This window comes from Sorex araneus, chromosome 1 (genome assembly GCF_027595985.1).
Source record: "Sorex araneus isolate mSorAra2 chromosome 1, mSorAra2.pri, whole genome shotgun sequence".
NCBI lineage: Eukaryota > Metazoa > Chordata > Mammalia > Eulipotyphla > Soricidae > Sorex > Sorex araneus.
Window position 1 is genome coordinate 175835132 of NC_073302.1, and position 13204 is coordinate 175848335.

The 13204-nt window shown below is 43.6% G+C and overlaps 1 protein-coding gene across 3 annotated transcripts in view; it reads right to left on the reverse strand.

The window, feature by feature from the left end:
• Positions 1 to 995: 995 nt before the first annotated feature.
• Positions 996 to 13204, reverse strand: part of WDR36 (WD repeat domain 36) — a 41776-nt gene continuing 29567 nt past the window's right edge. For all 3 annotated transcript variants that reach the window (XM_004615777.2, XM_055142593.1, XM_055142586.1), the window contains exons 17-23: positions 11594 to 11701; positions 10210 to 10307; positions 7881 to 8026; positions 5523 to 5642; positions 5252 to 5333; positions 2414 to 2601; positions 996 to 1186 (exon numbers count right to left, since the gene is read on the reverse strand). In XM_004615777.2, the coding sequence (XP_004615834.2) occupies positions 1037 to 1186; positions 2414 to 2601; positions 5252 to 5333; positions 5523 to 5642; positions 7881 to 8026; positions 10210 to 10307; positions 11594 to 11701 (892 nt within the window). In that variant the 3' untranslated portion in view covers positions 996 to 1036. The remainder of the gene's footprint in view (positions 1187 to 2413; positions 2602 to 5251; positions 5334 to 5522; positions 5643 to 7880; positions 8027 to 10209; positions 10308 to 11593; positions 11702 to 13204) is intronic.

A 13204-nucleotide genomic window follows, 5' to 3' on the forward strand; every position in this document is an offset into this window, starting at 1 on the left:
GAGTAAGGAGAGGCTGCTAAAATCTCAGGGCTGGGATAAATGGAGAAGTTACTGGCGACCACTTGAGTAAATCGATGAGCAACAGGATGACAGTGAGACATCCTTGTGCAGACAGATGTCTGGGAGGTTAGTCTCAGAAACCTCATTCCAGTGAGAATGCTACTGGTGTCTAACTATAAGCTGCATTTTAAGAATGACACTAATTTTTGAATGTATACACTGAAAGTTTATTTAGGGAACTCTGCATCTAAAAACTGCTTATTTTTTAGTTTACAGCTGCTTAATTCTTAAGTCATTAAAATAAACTAATCTTCATGGGAAAAGAGAAATTCCCAGAGCTAGCTGATTTCGCAATAGGTTTGAGAGAACAGTGAGAGGCTTCCTATGCAATAACAAAGTGTGTCAGCGGCCCGGAGTCCTGCTCCACCGCTCTGGCCTTGCAGTGCAGGCTGCAGCCCTGTGGTCAGGGGCTTGGCCAAGTAAGCGCAACCGTGCACTGCATGCCAGGAAACAGTCTCTCTAGCGAGGAAGCATTTTCTCTTTGATCCAACAGTGCCTCATGCAAATCCCCTTCAATATACAACGCTCAAATATTAGCTAGGGATGACTCTGATATGACTCACAAGTCATATCAAGGTGCACAGAAAACAGATGATTAGAGTAGTTTAACTCTTTAAAACAAGAGTAAGGAGGGGTGGGGCTGGCTATAGCACAGCGGGTAGGGCGTTTGCCTTGCACGTGGCCGACCCAGGTTCGAATCCCAGCATCCCATATGGTCCCCTGAGCACGGCCAGGAGTAATTCCTGAGTGTAGAACCAGGAGTAACCCCTGTGCATCACGGGTGTGACCCAAAAAACAAAACAAAAAAAAGAGCAGGGAGGGGTATAGTTTTACCTCAATAAGATTTAACATCTCAAGTGGATAATTCAGTCAGTAGAACTACCAATGATTTTCTTTTCACATTAAAAACTTGAAAAATAAGATATGAGTTAAACTGGAATCTTTTAATATAAACATTTATTTAATCACTTAATCTTTATAATAAGGCACTTTTTATGTAATTTAAAACACACATGCTTTGATTGAAGAGTGATTGTAAATGGACCCAGTTTTCTTCCACCTGTGATGACAACTTTGTCATTTCTTCTAGGAGAACAGGCTCTGAAGGAAGCATTTTAAGGTGTAACTGAAAAGGAAAAATAGATAATAATTGAATATATACAATTCTACCTATTCTGAATTTAATGTTCTTACCAAGGAACTTCAGAAGATAACTGAGTCTCTGTAATTTATCACCATCTTCATCAAACTTTGTGGCTGAACTTCTGTGCATTTCTCTACCTCAGGGCAGTCCTGAATCAGACAGAAACATGGCCCTTCTTCTAAACAGCACATTTTTTGTGCTCTTTAAGCTTTTCTTCCTTATTACCAGTAACCCACCGGTAATAAATAGCAAATTAGCCCTCTGTCTTCTAAAAATTTAAGTAAATTTAGAGGCCTGAGAGATAGTACAAAGTTAGGCTCTAGCTCTGCTTGTGGTCAACCCATATTCAGCCCCCAGGCCTTCCACGAGGCCCCCCCAAATAGCCAAGAGTGAACCCTGAGCATAAAGCCAAGACTAAGTAAACCCTGAGCACAGCTGGCTGTGGTCCCAAACCAAATAATTTAGAAATGAAAAATTAAATTTATATTCAGGAAGTCTTATAAATCTGAGAAAGGATAGGAAACAACTTGTGACATTTTTTTTCACCTTACATACTATCATCACATTATCAACTTTATGAACTATCTTATGTTTTATTTTTGTTTTGGGCTTACTCCTGGTTCAGTGCATTAAGTGTCAAACCCGGTGAGCCTTGTCCAAGGCAAGCACTGTATCTGCTGTGCTATCTCTCAGCCCCAATACAGTATATTAAGAGGAAGAGGAAGAGGAATTTTGAGTTACTTGAGCAATGCTCCAGGCACAATAGATAAGAATCATTTTAAATATCACTGAAAACCAACATCTGCATTATATTAGTCATTAAATCAGCTAAAATACTTAAGACTCTCAACCAAAACAATGGTAAATCTTTTCATTTCTGCAAAACAATAAAGCCAAACTTCCTCTTTATAATGACAGAAAAACTATCAGAATAAATGATATTCTTTATCAAGTCAAAAAAGTCTATGCTATGTTAATTAAAAAAAAAAAAAGCCTACAAAGTGAAGCTCTGCTTGCACTGGTCTAACACCGCTGTCACCAGGCACAGGGTCACTGAAATGCAAAGCCTCCATATCAGCTCAGTCACTCAGACACTTACAAGCAGGATTCTCCATTCCCAGACATCAGCAGCACATGGCCATCATGTTGAACAGAGGAGACAGGGAACACTGCCTCATGCCATAGGTTGTCTCGACTCTCGAGTCTTACCTTTAGGAACAGCGCGAGATATGCCTGAGCTAACTCAAAGTCCCGCTTCCTGGCCAGCATCATGCCGATCATCCTGAAGAAGCTCTGCATGGCAGCCACGGACCCACCACAGTCGGGAGCCAGGCCTCGCAGCTCGGTCTCAATTCTTGAGGGGCCAAATTCTTTCAAAAGCCTAACAGCAGCTTCATCTGTGTTGTGTTAGAAAGAATACAGCTATTAGCTACAAGCACCTCACTAAGGAGATCAGTTTTCATTCCTTATCTTAATTACACAGAGAATTCTTTCTGTGGCTACCTGGTGGTACTCAGGGGACCATACGCTATGCCAGAGATGATGGCAGAAAACGGAGTGGACAGAGAGCGAGTACCTGGGACTCCAAAACAAGAAAACACACCTAAAACCAGAATTAGAATCTGGTGGGCAGTGAGTGGGTTTGCCCAGCCGCCCTCTCAGAGAGCCAGAGCTATGGGTGAGGAGTGTGGCTTGGGTGGCAGGGCCCGGCAGCCCTGACCAATGCCAGCAGGGCTCTGCGCCCAGAACAGAGGGTACAGCAGAGACCTGTGTGGCTACTGGGAGTCAGCGGGGGACAGGAGAGAGCCAGCAGGGTGCAGTGCGGGGCCTGGGGAGACAAAGAGCCCCACTCCAATCCACTCCATCCAGCCCCAGGCAGCCGATGCCCGAGGGGAAGACGGCAAGCAACGTCTCCATCACCAGCTGGGGCCGAGGTTACTCTTCTTTGAACAGCCTGGTTCTCTCAGGCTTTAGGCTCACGCGCAGAGTGTGGAGCAGAAAGAAACAAGCAAGGGAACAGGTAATGACCAGAAACTAACACTGAGATTCTGCCAACAGGACCAAGCCCTGGACCTGGAAGTAGGGCTGTGGGCAGAAAGCGATGAGACGGGACCCAACAGTGACAAAAAGCGGGACTGACACAAGGTCAGTAAGCGCAGTGATGCTACCTGCTGATAAACATGCTTACGCACTGTGGTAACTCCAGAAAACAGACATGGTAAAAAAGAAATAAAAGATACATACATTATACATATACACACACACATACACACACACACACACATATAAAATGTATGTATAAAGGTGTTCCACACAATCTTAAAAACGAAAATAGAATTTCAAATACATTTACCTATTCAAAAAACAAATTATAAATTAGGCTGTTTATGAGATAATCTGGGGGTAGCTGAATGTGCCCAAGACCAAAGTCCCTACTGTATTAAAACAGCAGTTAAAAAAAAAAAATCTAGAAAAAAAATTTTCAAAAAGTGTGCAAGATTCTCAGTAGATCGTGTAATATCACCTAAGTTTAGTGCCAATAATTTTTTTTTCCCCTTCTTAAGTCACACCCGGCAATGCACAGGGGTTACTCCTGGCTCTGCACTCAGGAATTACCCCTGGCGGTGCTCAGGGGACCGTATGGGATGCTAGGAATCGAACCCTGGGTCAGCCGCGTGCAAGGCAAATGCCCTACCCGCAGTGCTATGGCTCCAGCCCCTAATGCCAATAATTTAATTTAAAATAACAAACAAGTCTAAAAACTATTTGGGATAAAGCCAAAATTTCTATCCTATTGGGAGAAATCTGCTAATATTTTGTCCTCATATGAACAAACTGGTTATTTGTTAAAATATTTTATAATTTGTTGGATAACACTGGGTTGTCCTTGCTCCTCCCGCAAGGAGCTTAAGTTTATTGAGTTACTCCTATAACAGTGCCCCCGAGGAACACCCAATTCCATCAGGCACTAATAATCCTATATTGCTCTTCTCTTTCCCTTATGTCATTTGCATGGTTTAGCAATGTCCTTTTTGTATAGACACAGGAAGACAGTTCAAGCTATGCTTTGTAACATGGGAGTTAATTGACTCCAAAATAATATTTACTCCCTGGGCATCCACATTTACTTGGACTTATGCTTCAATTGCCTTTAGTTCTAGCACTCTAAAAGGATGGTCCTGAGGAAGGGACTGGATGGACTGAGGGCAAGCTCTAAGTTTTTTTACCCCGTCATCAAAAGGAAACAAGCTAAGCACCATAAGTATAGTAAGTTAAGAGCTACGGTCACAGGACAAACTGTCATGAACCAAGAAGAAGTAACTGAATAAGGAGCCTGCTGGGGTTAGGAAAGACTAACCTGGCCTGAGGACTGAGGACTGTGGTCTGGAATATATAGCGAGATGTCCCCTGGAAGAGCCAAGCTTTAAGCTTAATATATCTCTTACTGTGTTCATACAAATTGACTAGAAATATTATTATAAGTAGTAAGTTTACTGTGAGTGTTTAAATGAATTACTAGTTAAGGAGAAAGGAGAAAGCAATCCACCCTGGATGGAGTCCCACCCTTGTGGATATCCCAGTAATCTGGAGAGCTGACCCATAAGATGAGATTTTTGTCCTTGAGTTAATTAATATCCTAGAGAACTTCCCCTGAAGGAGGGGCTTTACCTCTGTCTGTTGTTATGACCATGTTCAACCCCACCTATGTGTGCCCCACCCGTCATAATTGCTATATAACTCTGCTGTAAGGAGAAAGAGGGACTAGATTAGAAGAGGACTTGGAGGTCTGCGAGACTAGGATGGTGGAACTATGACGACTGGGACTATAATCAAAACTACCATGACCAATTGCTGTAAAGGGAGAGGTCGGACTATGTTGGGGAGGAGAGATAAATAAACTGTCTACTGACCAGCCTGGGGTCCTGCTTCTCTGTTCCCCTGGTCCTTCATCCGTCCCTCACCATGGGCTGGCCTTGGGAGGCAGCTCTAAGCTACCAAACGTGTGTCCCATGCACCTTCTTTTGAAACTCACAGTAATCGACTTACGTTTATTATTTTCCATGCCTTCTTCAAGTTTCAAGCAGAAATCTGATTTCTGAGCCAAAACGCCAAGGTTTACCACTTTAGACTTAAACAAAAACAAATACACATTAATCAAAAAAACAAGTATAACAAAGATGTGTATTTATAATTAAAAGCTCTTATAATTGTGGCTATATATCTGCACAGCTGGGTCATGGGCAAGACCTACAAATGTCCAACCCAAACACCCCCCTACCCCCCCCCCACAATCAGAACACTCCAGCCTGGCTCTCACCTGCTGGGGATCACGGCTGGGCTCAGGTCCAGCAAATCTGGGTATAAGGCCAGGAACTGTTGGAATAAAAAATGGGGCCGATTTGGGCACTTTGGGAGGTTCCTTTGGTTTATTCTTTTTCTAACAGAAAATGAGAAAGAACAGAAAAAATAGTAAGCACATATAGTGTCAATAGTTTCTAGTACTAAAATCTCTAAATTAACACAAAGTCTAACGAATTTTTAAAAAGGCTATTAAACATTTTTAGATTAAAATAAAATTCCACCTGATAAATACCACAGGTATCCTTAAACTGGTTTTCCTAGAGCTCTTGCTGACAAGAAAAGGAAGGCTACAGGGCACAAGACAGATACAGGGGCTGGGCAGGCAAGTCATGAGCCGGAATGCAGACTTGGGACACAGCAGCCTGGGCACTTAGAATAAGCACTGTGGGGTAACCCCTAACCGCCCAGCTGGGAGCAGGTCCTGAGTCTCATGAGCGGGGCCAGACACAGAAACAAAAAAAATAAATATCTAGATAAAAGATGAAGAAAAAAAGTAATTGACTTTCTTTCCATCGATATTTTTTCCCCAAAATGGGCTAGGAAGCAAAATTCACTTTTAAATGCTCATTTTCTCCAAAAGAAATGTGTACCGTCTTCATTCTTCTGTTTTCCTAAATCCCTTTCCTCTCTGTTCCCGTTTTAAAAAAGCAAGAGAATACCACGACTGGCTTATAAAGTATTGAAACATTGTGAAATTCTATCAGAAACAACTACCGTGTTCGGCTGAGCACAATCACAGAAGCCTGTGCTCAGCCCCCACCAACGCTATTCCTTCTGCTCTCCGTCTCTGTGCTCTGGAGCGCCGGGAGAGCCTGGCCGGCTGCAGCCTCCCGGAAGCACGGCATGGAAGTCATTATCCGCACAGAGACCGAGTGCTGCCAGTGCAGTATGGCCAACAGGCCTGCCTTAGGACAGCAGAGAAGACTCCGAGGGAAAACAGAAGATAACATTGAGTCCAGCTACTTGAACTGTTCCTGACTCTGAAAGGGGGCAGTCAAGCAGGAGCCAAGTAGGCACAGGGCTAACTAAAATACCTGCTTTGCATGTGATTGTCCCGATCTAATCCCAGCACCACAGTCCTGAGCCCCAAAGGAGCAACCCCCAGAAACAGAGCTAGGAGTAACCCCCACCCCCAGGCAAGGCCTCCCAAGCACCATTAAGGAGTCTGTGCACTACCAACCCCCGCCCCGCAATATCACAAACAAAAAGGCTTTGGAGGAGTTTCAAGGGACCTGAAAATAGAATGTCTCAAGGAAAAGCAAATGTAGAAAAGTTACCTGTAGGACAAATAAAAAAAATTTTGACTTCAGTTTAGTAGGGAATAAAAACAGGTTTCAGCACAATTCCCTCAGAAAGACTGCCCATTCGGGTTTCTAGTCATGTTGTGTGCAGAGCAAGTGGAGCTCAGTGACTGATCTGATGGCTACTTGTAGGCACACTGCATAAAGCGCTCTCTCTGCATGTGACGGGTGGGATGAAGGAAGAGCATTCCGCAGTGCTCCCGACCCACACAGCGAAAGCCAAAGGCGGCACCTCCCCTCCTCACCAAGGCGTCTCTCTGTCTGGACACGAGTGCTCCTGAATGGATTTACACCAGTCACAACGTAGCTGACAACACACATTATTCCTATGTGTATATCGAGACAGATGAGGGAAACTGAAGCTTAATGGAAGTAAATTAGCACTGTAGCACTATCCTCCCATTGTTCATTGACTTGCTTAAGTGGGCAACAGTAACGTCTCCATTGTGAGACTTGTTAACTGTTTTTGGCATATCGAATACGACACATAGCTTGCCAGTCTCTGTCGTGTGGGCGGGATACTTTCGGTAGCTTGCCAGGCTCTCTGAGAGTAATGGAGGAATTGAACCTGGATCGGCCACATGCAAGGCAAATGCCCTACCCGCTGTGCTATCGCTCCGGAAAGAAAGTTAAGTGTCACCTAAATGCCCAACAACAGGAATAACACAGTGTATGGCTCTTTCTTGATTTGGAAGTTAAAAAAGTACTTTATTAGGCTGGACTGGAAACACCCTATTTCAGGGGTCAGAAAAACAGTCCAAGGGTGACCCCTGCTTGCCCCCAGCCACCAGCAGATGGGGCTAGGTGCTCCTGGGTACTGCTGGCATTTTGGGGGTAGGTGGCAGATCAAATGTGGCCAGCTGGTCTTGGTGATGCAGAGGTGCAGAGCAGCAGTGGTCACTGCAGGTGCCACGGCTCCTCTTGAAGCCCTCTCTCACTGCTGAGGCAGCTCGGGGAGGAGGTTCTCGAGGATGTGGAGAATCTCGAGTATGTGGAGTACATCAGAGCTTTACCTTAATGACATCAAGGTTCAGAAGATTTTTCCACCGTGACTCAGGGAGGAGCGAGAGAGTCACCAACTGCTCATGCAACTGTTCTGGGGACTCGTACGTTATCATCTCATCACTCGGCTCACTGGGCTCTTCTGGCAAGTCTGCATCTTCAAGCCAAACAAAGCCATGCACAGTCAGACCCTTAGCGTATGAGCAAATTCAATCCACGCCATTCCAGTCTCAAAGGAGAATGTCCAATACATTCTCTCGGGATATACTCACAAACTCCTGTTTGCTTCCCAATCCCTTTCTTTCTTATCTTTTTTCAACTGAATAAATAGCAGGAGTACTGCTATTTATTCAGCCACTGATTAGGCTAATTGAAGCAGGCATGAACTCTGCATCACTTTTTTTAAATTTTCAAAATTTTAAAAATTTTTCATAGTTGTTCACAGTAATGTTTACACTCAGTATTTCAACACCAATCCCACCACCATTACACTTTGAGACTTCCCACCATCACCCCAGACTGCCCTTTATACAGATGCTAATTAATTTATTTGGTATCGCTTGCCATGAATAGTATGAGATGTTATGTAGCGGCAAAAGTGGCCACGCACTCCTGGAATTCTAAAATTTTTTAAGTATTTGTGGTCTGAAGGCATCACTGTGGTGTGCTGCTACTCTTCCGAGCCTAATCCCTTTCTTTTATTCATTGGGTTTGTCCTTTTAGCCTTGCCACAGGGAACTTAGTTTACCTTAAAGCAATGTCCTTTCTGTATGGACACAGGAAGACAGTTAATATTATGCTTTGTAACTTAGGAGCTGATTGACTCCAATAATATTTACTCCTGGGCATCTGCTTTCTCAACTCAGTTGCCCTTAGTTCCTAGCACCCCAAAAGCAGGGTCTTGTAGTTCTTAGCACCCCAAAAGTAGGGTCCCAACAAGGGACGGGATGGACGCAGGGCAAGCTGTGAGCCCCCATGGCATCGAAATGGGCCAGGCCAAAGCACCACAATACTTAACTATAAGTTAAGAGCATGGTCATAGACAAATGCTGTCATGATCCAAAGGTAACAACGAGACTAGGGCCCTGATGGGGTTAGGAAGACTAACACGGCCCGAGGACTGTGGTCTGGAATATATAGTGAATGTCCTCAGGAAGAACCAAACTTTAAGTCTGATATAACTCTTACTGTGCTCATACAGAATGACATTGCAAGAAATATTAGAAGTAAATTTACTATAACTATTTAAGTGGATTACTAGCTGAGGAAAGAAGAAAGTGACACACCCTGGATGGGATCCCACCCTTAAGCGAATCTCCCAGTAATCTGGAGTAATCTCCTTAGATGAGATTTTGTTAAACTCCTGGAGGAGTGGTCTTAACCTCTTTGTTGATTTGTTAATGTTCAACCCATCTTTGTGTCACTACCCTATGTGATTGCTATATAAACTAAGACTGTAGGAGAAGACATGGGGGAGAGAAGACACAGAAGCAAGAGCGAAGACATATAAGCGAGGGAAGACACGGAAGCAAAGCACAAGGAGAAAGAGAATCAGGGAGTCATCAGAGCCAGAAGCAGGGGAAAGAAAGGGCACAAAGCAAGTGAGAATCAGAGTCAGAAGTGAGAGCGAGTGGGGCTCCAGAGACCCAAGCAGAAGAGCTCCGGAGAGAGATCAGAAGAGACCAGAGGAGAGACGACAGAGACAGAGACAGAGATAGAGAGACAGACAGAAGAGAGCACAGCGGCACACGCAGAAGCAGAGCACAAGGAGGAGCCATCCCGATCCGGTCCATACACAGCGGCTCGAGAGCACTGAACGCGAGCAGCAAAAGACAGAGAGCTGTCCCAAAAGCCTGTGAACAACACACATCATCACATCACCCCCTTTCGAGCATGCGCGCATATTTGTAGTTTTTACAGATTTCTTATAAGAATCACAATTCACATCACCAGACCCAAAGCACCTCTCCTCCAGAAAACCATCCAACAGCACTAGCAGATGATCTTTTTGTCTACCTTTGTTTCATTCAAAAGGCTCTATATCTTTAAATACTTTCTGGATGAATGCATTAAACTGGGCCTTCAGTAACAATATCCCTCATGCTAAGCTTATAGAATTCTACTTCAGGGGCTGGAGCGATAGCACAGCGGGTAGGGCGTTTGCCTTGCATGCGGCCGACCCGGGTTCAAATCCCAGCATCCCATATGGTCCCCTGAGCATGGCCAGGGGTAATTCCTGAGTGCAGAGCCAGGAGTAACCCCTGTGCATCGCCAGGTGTGACCCAAAAAGCAAAAAAAAAAAAGAATTCCACTTCAAAGATTTTACAATTTTGTTATTACCTTGGCTTTGACAAGTTCCAGGAAGCATCACCACTGAAGGAACATAATCTGCAGGAAGTGGCCTCAATGAGACAACTGAGTATAGGGAAATATTGGACCTGAGAACAAAACAAATGGAATGTAAAGACTTACAGATGGTTTTCCAGAAAGACTTCACTCACTAGCAATCACCATCAGAATTCTGAGTGGCCACTAATTCCAAACTTACAAGAAAACATCTTGGAAAAATATACTATTTAGAGATGCCTATTAGGCCGTATTTGTTATTCAGAGGAAAAATCCATGCAGGGGGAAAAAAACCCCATGCATCAGCAATATTAATGGAGTATTTTAAATATAAAACAAAGAGTGTTATTGGAAATTTGCATCGTACACAGAATTTCATAAAGTAACATGTAAAAGTTGTTTCAACAAGTTGTCAGCCTGTGTTTACGTAAGTGAAGGAAAAATGACCTTGGAGAACTACATCAGAGAGTGGTTCTCTCTCTTCCAGGCTGCTCACAGCTGGCCTTGCTGAGTGGCGGTCTGCAGCTGGCTGTGCCTCTACACTGGGTCCTGACGACAGACTGGGGCGGACCCGGATGCAAACACTTGTCCCAAAGCAGCCTGATCATTCCCACACACTAAGAATCTGGGATGCAAAATGGAAATCAGAATCTTCTGTGCTAGACTCATTAGCAGCAGTACTCCATTCTCTGGCTGCTGAGGGCTCCTGGTCATTCTTCAGGAGATGCTCTGCTTTAGATACTGAGGTGAACAGGGCCAATATCCACTCTACACTGGAATGAACTTTGCATCTTAACAATATAAACTCAACATTTTATAAATAGAGATCAACTTTTATCTTTCTCCATAAGACCTTTGAACTCAGGAAATTTTTCTAAACCAGATGATAAACCGTATTTCAAGGGACCATATCTCTTGTAAACTTATCAGTAGAACTGTAAGACCACACTAAGTTTATTTACACAGTTAAGAAGAATTACAAAATTAGAATAAATCTCAGTAGGCAGTGTGCTCATTCTTACTTTTGATTTTATAAGTAGGTAAGGTCAAATAGCATATATTGGGATGGTGTCAAAAAGACAGGTAAGTGCTAAGGATTGCCCGATTCTAGTATTTTTTTAAATCCATTGACCTTTTCTGAAAATAAAAATCAAGTATGGTAACAAAGAATCAATCATGAGTTTTAAAATGCACACTGAACAATGAAAACTATTAAGCAGATGTTCAATTAGTTTGAAGATACATTATACGTGTTAACTACATAACATTTCCTTTTCATGGGTTAAAAAAATAATGTTAGCAACTATGATTGCCTAATAACATCCTCCTCCTCCACATCCTCCTCCTTACCTAAAACAAACTGTATCAGAGAACTCACCATAAATAAATTCCAAGTTGGTCTACATGGGACGTGGCCAGGAAGTCTCCAGTGGGAGACATAGTAACATTGAGAGGAGCTGAATCTACCAGAAAACTGTCTATAAGGCTGTTAAAGAAAGAAAAATTAAAATTACATTAAAAAGAATGCAATTGACAAGTTTTATTTTTACTAAAAGAACCAGGGTAAAGAGATGTAGGCATTTACATTCTGGTTCTCTTGAAACCTGTCTCCAAGTCATCACTAACAGCTTTAAGATCTCTACATTAAAATGGCCTCTAGGTTTGTTTTGGTTTTTGGGTCACAGCTGGTGGTTTTTATTCTTGGCTCATTCTGGTTCTGAGCTAGATCACTCCTGGTAGGGCTCAAGAACCATGTAAACATGTGAGGTCAGAGAGCCGTCTGAGGTACTGGGAACTGAATCTGCTGGCCACATGCACAGTGAACACCCCAGCTCACATGCAAGTCTGGCCCCTATCACTGCTCTGAAACAGGCGGTGCAGGACTAAGACTTCCCACAGAGCTGCACCTGCCTGTGCTTGGGGGTCTCAAGAATCGACCTTAGGGCTTTACCATGCCAGGACTGTGACTCGCCCTGTGTCAGATCCTTGGCAACCTCCAGTAACTTCTCAATGAGAATGCTAGCAGCAAAGAGACCAGTACACGGGAGGAGTTCAACAGTGCAGTGCATACAGGAGCAAATGTTGTTTCCTGGGCCTGTTCTGCTAAGCTGTCCTAACCTGTAGACAAAGCTGAAATGTCACACATTAAAAGTAAGTCCGAGTATGGTAGAGTCCAGGAAGCAAAGGCTTGTAAGCTGGCACTCCCATTTCCAGCACCACATACAGCAGCCTGAGCACCATCAGGGACAGAGCAGCAAGAGGTCCTGATGGTGACTCCAAACTCTAAACAAATTTGATTCCTTTATTTTACTGCTCTCTCAGTGCAAATAAGAACTGCAGCTATCAGCAACAGTACAATAAGATGATGATGAATAAAAACACAAGAATGGCTCTTCGCAGCTGCACAAGCGTGAATCCAGACCCAGAAAAACCTTTTTCAGCATGGGCAACTCCTCGCAGAATGTCTCCAGCCTGAGAACTTAGCCTTGGCCCCGTGCCCGCCCAGGAGGGGAAAGGTATTTCTCTCTCTCTCTCTCTCTCGCCTCTTTCTCTCCGGGGATGAAGGGTGCGGTGTCTGCCATATTAAGACGACCACAGATTGTGTTTTCAAGCCTGCAATGATCCAATATCTGGAAGAAATCTCCCTGGACTTTGTGTCAAAGTACAGAAATTCAAAACCGCGCGGCCGCTACTGTGGCCGCGCGACCTTATTTGTCTTCACAGTAGGTCTGAATCTAGTGGGGTACTCCTAACAACAATAGTGAGGTTTCTGTTGAAATATTGAATGTAACAAAAGTAAACAGAATGTAAAATGAAACTTATCAGTTACAAGGTGGGGGGGGGCGGGATGGGAGGTGATTTAATAAAATAAAATTTTTATTAAAAAAAAAAACACAAGAATGGCAATCAGCAACTCCAACTGATTTTCAAGCAAGTAGTTGAGATATACATGAGACTAATGGAAATTCAACCTGCAGAGTGAAAGTCA